Below are 14,448 nucleotides of genomic sequence, written 5' to 3' on the forward strand. Positions count from 1 at the left end.
TGCGGCAATTTCCCTGCAAATGGAGTCTAGGTGTTTATTATATTCAACCACGACACGTGATTGAGTGATATTGAAGTTGTTAGTGCGTGTGTTGGTGTTGTCAGTATGATGCATTTGTGTATAATATGCAGACGCAAGGTTATGAACGAATGTACGGCTATAGCCGTGTCTTGTGGCTATGTTCTGGATGCGCTCTATTTCAGATATGGTGTCCTCGATTTTGGAGTGGTGCGTGAACGCTCTTTTCGTAAGGGCCCGGGAGGCAGTTACCTTGTAAGAGAAAGGGTCCTCTGAAACGGCAGGGATGAATAACGGAGTGTAGCATGGCTTGTAATGGACCTTAGTAGATATTGTGTTGCCATCTAATTGCATATGGATATCTAAGAAGTTCGCATTTGAGTTGCTTATTTGGTCAAGCTTGATGTGGAGTCCATACGGGTTGTTATTCATTGCATCGATGAACCTGTTTATATTGGGCTTAGTTTTCCATAAAATAAAGATATCATCGACGTACCTCCTATAAATATGCATGTCGGAATTAAAGAGGTTTATGATTCTTTGTTCCAGTTTTCTAATGACCAACTCGCATAAATCGCCCGACAGCGGGCTGTCCATCGGAACACCACGTTTCTGAAGATATGTTTTGTCGTCGAAACGGAAAAAGGAAGTGTAGCACAGAATGTGGGCTAGTTCCAGGACTAGTTTACGGTGCGTTCCGTGCGACGTTAGTAAGAGGTCTCTAATCGCGCAAAAGCACGGTTGGATTTTTATGGAAGGATACAATGAAACGAAATCGAGAACAGTGATGTATGCCCGGTCAGTTACGTTGAGGGGTTTCAATGCGTCTAATAATTCTTGTGGGTTCCTGACTATCCAAGGGTAATTGTTTAAGTCGTGAATTATGTGCTTGTGCACCGCCGCATCCAGCACTCTAGTGAGGGATCTTGTCTTGTCAAGGACCGGTTTCAAGGATGGTGTATCCTTGTGAGTTAACGCGAATAGCCTGGGGGTATTAGTGGAAGGCACCACTGCGCTGTTAAGGTTCAGCTCTCTGGCTAAACAAGTTTGTGTAAATGTTTTCACACGTACTTGTAGCTTGTTGACAAATCCATCATCGATGCCTTCACATTCTGTGTCGTTGATGTATGTTTGCATCATGGAAGTGTATGTTTCTTTCTTCAATAACACGAGAGCCTTGCTTTTGTCCGCCTTGAGAACGATTATGTTATGATCTTTTAACCATTTTTTTGGATTTGGAAACCTGTTGCCACATCGTATCCTTCTGTTTCCGGTTGTTAGCAGCTATTATCTTGAAGGCAGATTTCCATCTGTAATATTCCTTGTGTACGTCATTCATTCCAGAAATGAGGTTTTCGACGTCAGGCATGACCGTTCCCGGTCGTATGCAAGGGCCACGTGGTGCACACATAGGACCATGCGTTAAAGAGCGGAGGAGGAAATCAGGTGGTGAGATGTTGTCCCAGCATATCAAGGATGAATGTTGTAATGATCCACGCGGTCCTTGTTTGTTAAGAATACACTGGAATTTCTTTTGATAACGTCTGGAGAGGTTTCTTTTAAGCTTACATTGGAAAGTAACAATCCTCGTATGGATCTCCTGTAGTAATTCAGGATCCTGGTTGTGTATTTGATTTTCCACGTTGATTACACTATTGAGTTTAGAGAATACAGTCTTGCGTGTTGAGCGTATCGCTTTTCTTAAACATAATATTCTAAGCTTGGATAACGACGACTCACATCCAGCTGGAAGACGTATTCGTTGAATGGACATGGGGAACAACCCTTCGTTCTTGCACATCGTAAGGAATCTCAGCTTAGCCCTAGCTCTAGTTAGGACTAGAACCATCTTTTTGTATAACTTATTAAATTGAATTAAATATTTAATTAAACTAACAAGTTAAAATGGCATACGCAGGCTTTAATAATAAAAATTTCAAAAAACAGCATCCTTAATAGAGACTCTTCTGGAACGACTGGACGGCCGAGATCTTGTAAAGGCGTCAATTTGCCATTATGAGGGAGATCTCTCATAACGGAGTTTCATCATTCAGAATATTTTTAGTGATAACTTGATTAGTTTTGTCATGCTCAATCCCTCACCATCGGGCCGGGTCGGATGCCGAATGGGCATACGAAATGGCTATCTTAGTCGCCTAGGTAATTTTAAACTTGCCGAGATTTTGGCAAAGATGTATTTAGAAAAATTTCTGTTTCGATGAAATAATTGGCCTTCTTTCCAAGCACAAGTATTTTAAGCAAGTAGTTCTGTTTCTAGAAGCTTCTAAACGCTTTCGAATATTAGTATTCCTCTAGAGCCAGTATCATTTTAAAATGTAACCGGTTTGAGACGTACAGTACCAGGCAATCTTTATCCGGTATTCCGGATCATCTGCTCATAATTTTGATGCGGTCGAGAAATTTGTGCTTAGGAACATATGGTAAACGCTTAATACTCCAATAGGGATTAAACAATTTTTGTATAAATTAAATAATTTACATGTCATTAAGCTCGTTAATTACAATGGACAGTTCTCGCATATCGACGAGTTTACTAATTCGTAAAAGAAATGTGAATAACTAATCTTCAAATTAATCGCTTAGCCTATAGTTTTACGAGTTTTGTTCAGTATGCTGCTGGTCTAAAACTAAATATAGTGTAGATGTGTATATGACAGTGTAAATAAGGTTATATATAACCTTATCTACACTGTCAGAATAAACAGCCATGTCACATTTTTCTCCGTTTGATACAGTACTTTTATGGTATATAGGTCTTCCCGCTTGCCCTTTTTTGCCGTGAAATGACAATACCTTTTGTTAAATTTATTTCTAGCGGTTAAAGTTTATTCTATTGTTTACATTTTCTCCTAAGCAGCGACATCTTTCCTCTCGAATTTTCGTTTTCATCTGCAGTTGTAAAATAGTGTTTATTCCGTTATTTATTATAACGTTTATTTTTATTCCGGTCCACTCTGCTAACATTTAAATAGTCGATTCGTCAAAATTTTATAATTGCATTAGGAAAGACGAACGAGCGCATAAAACACCAAGATTGAAAGAAGGGGCAACTAAATCGAGCCAAGGGAGAAAGGACACTAACCAATAGGAGTTTTTGAATTTTTCTTCCAAAAAGTTCTATGCCATATCATGGGGAGATCGTTCACTTTCTGGTTCTAGTCGATAGTAAAAAATCGTTGTTTGCGATTTGGTACTCCGGGCAATTGTCCATACGTACTAGTGACGTAAGCGTAATTACGAACTCGTTCAATCAAAAACTGGTCTAATGAATTTCGAAAAAATTTATTAGCCCATTTCTTCGAATTTTAAATTTAGGAAAACGTGTCAGGAATTTAAAAATTTAACGCGGTGACCATCAATAATCGGGAATAGTTCATTAATTAATTAATTTTTTTTTCAGGTCGACCGATAGAATGGCGCAACGTGACTTTGGATCGCGAAGACGGAAAAACCGAGAGTAGTGTCGACGATAATTTCGTCACAATCTCCGTAGATCACTTCTGATTCTCTAGACCGGATACTACGGATGCTGACGAATAGATGCTTAATCGTTTCGATCGACACGAGATTATTAATCGTCTCTTTCTACTTTGCGAAATAGAATGATACGACGATCGATTGTAAAAACAAATCACGCCGATCGATTTTCCACGGAAATAAAGATTCCAAAGAACGGAAGCGCTTGCTTACCGACGGAATTTATTCGCCGATAGATGTAACTCGAAACAAATTTTCGAATCTTGTAACGACCACTCCCACTATGAAAATCTTTGGGATCTTTAAATTATTCTACTATTTGATAGATCTTTTACCCGCAAGTAAGACTGTGTTCGCATTGCGGCTACCACGACAGAATCCTATCCGATAACGACGGTGTAATCTATCGTATTCATTCATCGTCAAAGTGTTCGCAAGTGCCAAATGATGATGAAATTTTATCTAAAGATTTCTGGACCTACAGTACCAAATTACATCCAGAAATTTGACAAATCGGTTTCGCGTGTTACAATAAAAAATTAATTATAAAAAAATGTTTTCTTATTACATAAAGTGACTAGATTTTCTGAACTTCAACCCGGGATTCTGATAATTGAAGGTAGGAAATATAGGGTGCGAGGTTGTTATTTGAATGATTTCGTTGCTTAATAATGTTATTGTCTATATCAATGACTAATATTTACTTATAAATAATTTTGTCCCGGCTTTGACATTTTTCCAACCCGGGACAGTCTCGGTTAATCTGGGATGTCTGATCACTTTATTATTACAGTAACTTTATTATTTTTCCGGCTGTTATAAATAACAGAATAGCGACGTTGAGGCCGAAGTTTTAAACTCGAAAACGTGTACGTCGGACGTTCGGCGCCGCTTTCCTGTAAGCCTAGAAGTTTGACAATGGCGTTTGAAAAGTCAGTGGAATCACGCTCGACATTCCAAACGCCATTGTCAAACTTCTAGGCTTACAAGAAAGCGGCGCTGAACGTCCGACGTACACGTTTTCAAGTTTAAAACTTCGGCCTCAACCTCGCTAATAAGGACGGACTTAATGACGATTTTAATTTTATCTTTACCCACAAAATTAAGCTTTTTCCAATTTTATAATAATAATATAAAAAGTTTTAAAATAAACTATCATAACAGATGGTGCCGCACACAATGTTAAGTTTTTTGTCGGAAAAGTTACGCAGCTCGTTTTATATGAGCATACAGAAAGTATAAATACTTGATCATCGCTGAGTCGTCCAGAATATTGAGAACGCAAAGTTATAAAATTAATGATGCTCGTTATTACTTGATGCAGTCCGTGGCCTTTTTAAGCCCACGGAATGCACGATCAGAGAGTTACGTGATGAAACGTGATTCGATGATAAATTGTGTAAAACAAATAAACGTTACATCTTTAAAACAGACTACACCACCTGCAAAATATATTCTTTTCAATAATATAAACGAGTGATTTGAAAACATAGAAGTCTGTCTTCCAATTTCATACTGATCTCACATTGATCATAGATCAAAAAGTTATTTTAATGATTCAGCAGCGCGTGGCAAAACCATCTGAAACATAAGACGGACCATGAAGACACTTCATTCTCTAACTTAGATAAGCTTTTAGGCCTGAAAGAAATAATCGTTTCGATTTTCGAATCTACCACAAGAAATTAGCTTTTGGAAGAATTTTTAAAAAAAGCTGGTTGTGATGAACTGAGTATACACTTGACCGAACCAGTAGCAGCGACGTCTTTGAATTCACTGAAATTCTGGTTTGAGATGCGGAAGATTTCCCTCGATTGTACGAGAAGCGCAAAATTATATAGCCATAATAGTCTTTCTGCAGGTAGAAAGCAACCTCTGCATCCGCGGAAAGACTATTTTCAAAGCGAATAAAGACAGAAATAAGGTATTAGAAAAGCTATTTGAAAAATCTTTTTTTCAGTGATAGTGTGAGAACTGGTCTTAACTTCATTACAATTTCTGTTTCGTTATTTCAATTTGTAATCTTCGATTATTACTGTATAATTTATAAAATTCATGTTTATGTGATTTCTAGTTCTTTGCCAAAAACAATTCTTTCTTTTACACATTGGAATCGATTCCTTTCTTGCAATAATTGTATCGATTCTTCTATCCCTCCTTAATCGCCATGTCCGATAAAGTGACTAACGTTTTGCTACATCCTATTGGCTCTGTTGTAAGCGAATTGCTACCCCAATTGCTTACCTTACAATCTTATTTTATAAAGTAGTCTTATAACTGGAAATTTCGCTTTTACAGCTGCCTCCCGAAGGGCGGCGGTCCCGTGATCATGAGTGAAAATTCGTAACGCCATATTAACGAAGGTAGTTTCGCTCTTGCGCGATAGAAATGTAAGCATTCCAAATTTAACGAAGACCGTTCGTGGTGACATAAAACGGCACTTAATCTATAACAACAATATAAAGTTTTATAACTGTCTGAAACATATAATTTCCGCGGGATCCCCATCCCCAGTGCCCGACTGATCCATTGAGCCCGGCCGAATCCACGTTGAGTATGGAATAGTTCAGTCAGTACCCATAACATGAAAGAAAAAAAAAACACCAGATGCATTGTTTTAATTAAAATATGTCTACAGGTGTTTTATTTTGAAACTTTTGAACGTATGAATACAATAGAAAAAAAATCACTAAATTTACAATTTTTATTTAGTTACATTATACTGCATAAAAATTCATTTACAGATCAAATATTATTTGAAAATTTTAAAAGAAACACATTGTTTATCGTTTGTAAAAAAACATTGTTTTTACATTCGATGCTATTAAATATCACAAATGTATAATTTTATACAAAATAAGATTAGTTATATTTGGTAAATATGTGAGTGTGATCGAATCCAGAGATAATTCTTGCATTTTTGTAAGACTGGAAGACGATCCCGAATTACAGTATCAGTATTTGACAAATTTCATTTACAACGAGAGGAAAAACATTGTTTTAAAAAAAATAAGTTGTTACTAATATCACTTTTATAGCTATTAGAAATATTTGGATATAATTAATATACTAAAAAATGGAATGGAATAAATCTCTGATTAGTAAAGAATTCTGAACCGTACCCATGGTCTTCTTCGTATTCATTTTCACGGTATTTACCGTGAAATTTTGGTTCGGCAGTATTTAGTTATCGACACTTACTTTTTTTCACTCTATTAAAAAAATGTACATGATTATGGACTATACAAAACGTACTCGCATTCTCTTATATAAAATGGTTAATCGTTTAAAAATATTCACAGATGAAATAAATGACAAAACGTTTCTTTTTTACACAAATGAAAACTGTACACATGGCACACACATAAACTATTAATAACATAATAACATAGTTATTACAAAATAATAATAATAATTATAGGAAAAACAACTCGAGTGTGGGGATTATCTCCCAAATCTATACGCTTTGTGAGCATTAATTATGATTCTGTACAAGGAGGACCCAAATAATGGACGATGCTGACGCATCTTCATTCGGTACGATACCCGTGTCGCATAATGATAAAAACACGATCAACGATAACCGATAGATTATGTAAATAATAAATACGAGCGCAAGGAGAAAATCTGGCGTGTAAAAAAAAAAAAACAATGGCAGTATTGCGAGCGCAACGAAGTTCGTACGTCGACCTGAGAGAATAATAATGGTGGGATGTTACAAATTTGGTAGAGAATAAATGATATTAAAATACCAAATTTGCACCTAACATAAATATTGCGATACTGAGGTTATTAAAAAAATTGTTTTACGCATAAATTAAATCGTAACAAAAATAAAAAAACGTTATGAAAGATGCACGATCTCGATTTTCCACTAAGTGACGAATTTTTATCGTAATTCAATATAATACAAACAATATACAGACAGGAATATGGAATACAAATAATTTATGTTAATAAAACTCTCCGGACAAACGAAATGAGTGTGGAATACTGTTAATGAAAATAATTCGTGTCGATAAATCCTACGCTGTTATTCCTTCCGCTTCGTCTTCCGAACTACTACGCGTATTGACCGAAACCATTTTGAAGTGTTGAGCCGTTAACATGTCATCGTCGTCGGAAACTTCGTACCTAAGAAACGAATCAGTCATTTTAAAAATTATATATTTACATAAACATTACTAAAGTTGATGAAATAAACAGTTATTTATTAAAAAACACGGAAGTATACCGACCAAAACGGTTAATGTTACTCTAGGTATACAAAATGGCGGCTCGTCTCTGACTCCAGCATACAGAAGCGAGGAAACAGTGAGACGCACGTTTTCTAAACCTAACCTATTATAATAATTTAGTTGCTAATAATTATGATAATTTATTAGAATAGGTTAGGTTTAGAAAACGTGCGTCTCACTGTTTCCTCGCTTCTGTATGCTGGAGTCAGAGACGAGCCGCCATTTTGTATACCTAGGGTAACATTAACCCAATTGAATAATATTTAAATTTCCATTAATATAGGAGATCTCAAAAACTAAAAATGTGTTGTAAAAACTGTGGAATATGTTCCAGTGAAAATTATCATGTAAAAATATATGAAAGACACCTTATTTTAATATTATATACTGTATATAATAAAATCACATTACACATTTGTATACACAGTATAAAATAGTGTAATGTAAATGCATAATTGACTTTTTCTTCTTTCTCAAAAAAGTATAATAAACAAATTATTATTATTATTATTATTATTATTAAAACATTTCCATTCTATTGGTTCTATCTTAAATTAGAATCAATTAAATTGTCTAAAAGTATTAGAATAAATGTTTATTTTCCACATATGAAAGTATATATATCTATAATTAGAGCTACATCTTTAGAGTAGAGTAATAATCTTTAAAGGTAGGATATAATTTTATTTTTTTTATACTAATATATACAATTTATTCTAATTATCAAGAAAGTTCATTTGTATTTCTTTTCAAATATATTTTAATAACAATTTTTTTTTTATCCTGTAACAGTTTATTCTAGTATAAAAAATTATTCATCGTGATATCGTAATATCTTATTAAATAATTTTTTGTAAGCCTCATTTTATGGTAATCCAACTTTTTAAATGTTTTTAATTATGTAAAACAATATATTAGTATAGAACAGACATGGGCAAATGCGGCTATTGCTGAAAGAGCTATCCTTCCCAGCCTTACCATACTATCCGCCACAACAGTACAGAACTGCGGCTCCCATGCATTTTGCAAAACCTACATTTCGGCTCCCACTGAACTCTTGCTTGCCCACCCCTGGTATAGAACATATTTTATGTAAATAATCACTAATAAAACTCAGAAGTAGACAAAACAAAAGTATTTTCATTAACTGTGTGATAAACAGTGAATGGCTAAAATTCATTAAAATAGGATACAGGGAAATGGGAAAAGTCTAATTGGAACTTCTTAAACTACGGCTCGCAATCCGATATAACAGAATTTGCGGATCACAAAAACTTTGACAACTATTCATGAAAGATGTCACCTGAAATGTATGATAACAGATCCACCTGAAATGGATACATAACAGAAAAAGTATTCATATGCCTTTTCTCACTGTGATCTGCTATAGGCCTACTTTTCGATTAAATCTATTCTCCTGTTCAGTCTCATTCTATTTGTACTACCTTTTATTTCTGCATAAATGCTTTACTAGCCCAAGTAGACTAGTATGTGTTTCTAGAAGCAGAACAGGCTAAGATTGATACAACAGATCAAGTGAGACATGAGGTAAGCAACCTGCTCAAGTTACAATCTGAGTTGGAAAATGACAATTATGTAGAGTAGCCAAACCAGAAAAGGAAATAGAAGAGAAAACACTAGAGAGACAAGGACAAGGTCTAACAAGTGAGAAACGGACCACATGAAAAGCCAAACTCTCTTGGATGAATTTGTCAGTAAAAGATTTGCCCTGGCCAACATTTCAAAGACTGAATCGTCAAAGAAACGGGATTTGCTTTTCTAGTAGAGGAAACTCTAAGATTGGGAGAACAGGTTTGCAAGTCATTGGGGAGTGTTAAGCGGGACAAAGATTATGTAAATAAACTATGTTCCAAATTGAAAGTGTCCTTTTTGAGCTCACCCTCATTGAATTTCACTGTTATTTTACCTGTCTATAACTTATTTTTACTACTGAAATTCAGACTGTAAATATTTCTATTGTAATCTCTAAATAAAAATCTAAAATGCAAAAACACAGTGAATTAATATATGTTGTTATGATTGGCACCATTCTGGTACAGTAGAACCCATGTAAGAAGTTTCCACCTAAGAAGTTTTCCTGCATAGGAAGTCCAATTTCTTCAGTCCTGGCATCTACACCATAAGATGTACGTTAAAATTTCCCCCATAACAAATTTTCCTGTGTAAGAAATTCCAAAATATTAGTCTTATCGACGATATTTTACCAGTTAAGAAGTTTCTGTTGAAAACAAATCATAATCTTTTTCCTTGCCATTATTAAAACTTAACTTTATCACTTATGAAAAACAGTAATGGTGAGGAAAAAGATTAGAGATTAATCTGGAGTTTCTTTTAATAAAGTAACTCCAGATGTTCACCATATTGTTTATCAAACACCTACACACCTGAAGTGGTTACTAATTTGCTAAAGTCTTATTTATTTATTTTTTTATCATATTCCCTATCCAGTGCTGTCCATTAACTATTGACATGTCCTATCAACACCAGTCACTTTATCACTTGCTATAAGTCAGTGCACTTACTATTTCACTATGTTACACTATGCTATGTTATATTATCTAGATATTGAAATAAAACTGAACAATTCTTGTATAAGAGGTTTTTCTGCTTAAGAAGTTATTTAGAGTGGTTCCTTCAAAAACTTAACAAGATTCTACTGTAGCAACTTACTCCTTTCTTCTAGCCCTATCAGTCTGAGTATGGGACTGATAAAGATATTGTTATTAGGTACTTTGCACCAAGAATTATCATTTACAAAATAAATTATAGAATCCTAATGGATCTCCAAATGTAAGACTTAATATTCATGACAGAAAACTAGAAAAAAATTTCATTTGCAACTATTATATTAATGTGTTAAAAATGATAGGACAAATGATATAAAATTGGTACTAGTTTTTTAACCAATTCTAACTAGCACAAGCAGCTTAACAAAGATATGTAATTTAACCGCTGTCAACTCTATTACTTTGAGAAGAAATTAAAATTCTGACAGAATATCTATTGAAAAATTTGACAAATGTAAGCAATAAGAGCAAGTAGCATGATTCCAAGTCATGGAAGATTTTCAATTACTTGTTTTCAAAACTTAAGCATTGACAAAATTAAAATCATCCTGAGTACTTAAATAACATATATAATTGATTAAATATTTAAAGGAATATATCTCTCCTCTGTCATCTTTAATAGATAATGATAATGGAGGAGAGACATTGCTTTAAATATTTCATCAACTACTACTAAAAAAATTTTTTAAAGATTTTAAAATATCACTATTATAATTTATAAAAACTGTTATATGAGTAAACTAAAAAAAAAAATTTATTTAAAAGTACAAGATGCATTCTATTATAAAGTTATGTTAAATAATATTTATGGATGCTTACATCTTATAGTCTATTGATCTTTTCAGATAGTTTAAAAGTCACCTTTTAGGATATAGAGAACTTCAAAAAACATGGAAAAGAAAAAATAAATAATTACTTTCTGTGAATTCAAAAATAAATTCTAATTCCAAATTCTATAAAAGAAAAACATCTTGAAAAAAGCTTTTTACTAGTTCCAATAAACCATAGAACAAAACTGGCAGGAGCACAAGCTTCTAGAAGAGCTCCCGTTCCAGTAAGGTCTATGGGGAGAAAGCAAAAGGTGATATATGAGCAGTATCTATCAAGAGTGGGCAGCTGATTTATAAATACTTGGTTTTAAATAAACGGGGTGATTCATTTTAATAAATCCACTGGATAACTTAAAAAACACATTCCACAAAAATTCATTATAACAAAAATCTTGATTTTAAGGGGGCAACGAGATGACATTACGGATAATAGAAATAGAGTCGACTTCATTTTCTTAAATGAGAGCCCCCATTTTTTATTGTATATTATTGTTCAAATGAAAAACAAACTTTTATCTAAAACAGTTTTAAGTTAATTAAACTTTTAGCAGAGTGCTTAATTAGCAAGAGTTTCCTTGACTCTCGTAGTTTTCTCCTATCGCAAACATCGGACATCTCCTTTCCCTGAATGCCAATTCTCTCTTGCAAATGTTTCACATTTTTAGTAATATGTTCTGTGATATGTTTATACGAGCTGTTCAAATTATCTCAATTGTATCTTCAAATGCTTTTAACTTCTGATAACTGCATTTTTCTGAAAAAATGTTTTGGATAAAAGTTGTCATTTAAGAAAATGAAGTTGACCCCATTTTTACCAATAGTGGTGAAACTACTGAGTTAAGTCTCTATACTGTACTATAAGTCTGCCATTAAAATGCTTTTAGCTTTTTTCCATTTCTGTTCTCTCAACAATTTATAAAAATCTTTGGCAGGTGAAATTTACTAAACTTTTGAAAAAAGTTATTTTGGAGTATCCCACATTTTATTTGAGCATACAAAGCAAAGTAAAAAGCATCATTGTAAACTGCTGATTAAATATGCTTTTTCTCTGTTGATAATACAGGGTATGGCCTGGAATTAACTTTCTTAACAAACCAACAAATTCTACATATTCCTTCATTTGTTCAATATATGAAAATGAATATAGGAATTAGTATAAAAAGACTAAGACAATTTCAGAGAGATAATCTATTAGTTAGCTATGTTTTAAAGACAACTTGAAAGTAGTGGAGGTTATATGCTAATTTAAATTGCAATTACAAATCAAACAGCATTTCTTTTGTCTAAAAATCACTAAGAGCATATTTAGAAAGCACAAAAACTTTGTATACTGCAGATGTAGTTTTCTGCTGTCACAATTTTTCCCAAAACTATCAAAGACACATTCACATATATCTTGCCATTAGCTCTCTTCTGTTGTTCATTTTTTTTAATGTTCAATTCATGCTTTAATTGATATTATTAAACACTCCTGTTTGAATGTATATCTAGAAAGCTAATACATTTTTTAATGATTATTTCCTATCTATATAATGATGTCATTATAAAGAATTATATGATATGATAAATGCCATCCTAATAAGCTATAAACTCATAGCATTTTTTCATCACTGTAAATTGAATTTTGACAACTAAAAATAACACATATCCAAAACAATGACTCTTGCTTGACTGTGCAATGCTTTATTTATCAGTATTAAATTTTTACTATTTTGTTAACTAAATTGGAATGTAAGATAAAACATTAAAACACATAAGGAAGGTAAAGATACTAAACCAGTAGTAGAAAAATGCAGAGGACTGACATATATTCTGGAGAAATGCTTGCATAGATTCATCACCAACAGATAACAGAATAGTATATTGGTTGCACAAGACTAAGGAAAGGTGGTTAGAGAGTTACAAGACCTACTGTTAATGGAGGAAGAAATTGGGACCATAATGGACTTTGAGAATTTATATCCTTAGATAAAAAATAAAATAATGTTTTCAAGCACTAACAGAATTTATGCTCCTCCTGATCCCAGAATTAGTCAATTGTTCCAAGGAGATGATAGAGTTAGCCAACTTAGTGTGCTATGAATCAGTTTTTAGTTTTAACAACCAGGTGTACAGACAAAAGAAAGGGGTCCCCATAGGGAATCCAGTATCAGAGTATCAAGATTGTTACGTAAACTGGTATAAAAAAAACTGGAGAAAAGTATTCGTAATGATTTCAAGGCAGATACCATGTATTTTAAAAGATATGCAGACAACATTTGTATCATTTGGAAAAATAACAAAATTAGTGAATTTCTAGATAAGGTTAATAGTAACAAGGATTGGCTGAAACTGAAGATGGAATAAAAGAGTTCATTAAATATACATTTTTTAGACATAAATTTCAAATTTAAAAGAGGAAATTTAGTCACTAATGTATATGTTAAAAATATACATAGCTCATTATACTCCCATCTAATTAGAATGACCCTTATCAACACAAACTGGCAGCATTCCAGGTCATCATTAGAAGACCTGGAATTAAGGAAATGAATGACCAAAACCCTGAGATACTAAACTAGCATGATAATAAGACTGATTAGAAGTTATAAAGGAAGAAAACCAAAGACTCAAAACAGCAGACTCAATACAATCACAGTTTACATTTAACAATAACATGAACACTATGAAAGAAATGGCAGACCATAAAAGCTCTAAACTAATTTTCAAAAAAGTGTCAATTATGTACAGTATATTGAGGAATGACAAAGATAAGATAAGGAAAGAGGAGAAAGCAGGTACAAGATCCCTTACGAAAACATGCATTTAGGAAAAATTACTATGTTGGAGTCACCAAAACAAACTTTGGAGTTAAACTTAGAGCGTAAATACAGTGTAAAAAAAAGGCCTTTGCAATACAGTTCTATCCCAGCTGTCACAAGCTGAAGGCTCCATGGTAAAATGGGATGAGGCAAAGATAGTTAAGATTTTACACTCCCCAGCATTGGCACTGAACACTGAAAAAATTGAAATGCCAATATATAAGAGCAGGTTGGAGGATAAATGTATTAATGCAAAGAGATGCAGACTGTTTACCATCAGCATGGAAGTTCATTGTAAAAAGGAAGTTTTCTTATAGAAACTTCTACTTACCACATTTATTATGATATATTTTTGTATCTAAAACTTACAATTCTAGTTTTATTTATTTTTATTTTATTTTATTTCACCTTTAAGTTGAAATTATTGGAAATAGATGTTATGTTTTTATTCAATTATTTAAAAGTTAATGTTCTA

At 33.3% G+C, this 14,448-nt stretch overlaps 2 protein-coding genes across 4 annotated transcripts in view; one reads left to right on the forward strand and one right to left on the reverse strand.

Annotated features, from left to right (window-relative positions):
* Positions 1-4,070, forward strand: part of LOC136980508 (tight junction protein ZO-1-like) — a 69,795-nt gene extending 65,725 nt beyond the window's left edge. The window contains exon 32 of the mRNA XM_067276648.1: positions 3,440-4,070. Within this exon, the coding sequence (XP_067132749.1) occupies positions 3,440-3,543 (104 nt within the window). The 3' untranslated portion in view covers positions 3,544-4,070. The remainder of the gene's footprint in view (positions 1-3,439) is intronic.
* A 2,664-nt stretch (positions 4,071-6,734) lies between these two features.
* Positions 6,735-14,448, reverse strand: part of LOC136980485 (uro-adherence factor A-like) — a 147,246-nt gene continuing 139,532 nt past the window's right edge. For 2 of the 3 annotated variants that reach the window (XM_067276605.1, XM_067276604.1), the window contains exon 15: positions 6,735-7,650. In XM_067276605.1, the coding sequence (XP_067132706.1) occupies positions 7,542-7,650 (109 nt within the window). In that variant the 3' untranslated portion in view covers positions 6,735-7,541. Of the gene's footprint in view, positions 7,651-11,161; positions 11,222-14,448 lie in introns of all 3 variants that reach the window. The other variant, XM_067276607.1, reaches the window with a different exon arrangement.

This window comes from Centruroides vittatus, unplaced genomic scaffold (assembly GCF_030686945.1).
Source record: "Centruroides vittatus isolate TY-2023 unplaced genomic scaffold, ASM3068694v2 contig_7, whole genome shotgun sequence".
Lineage (NCBI taxonomy): Eukaryota > Metazoa > Arthropoda > Arachnida > Scorpiones > Buthidae > Centruroides > Centruroides vittatus.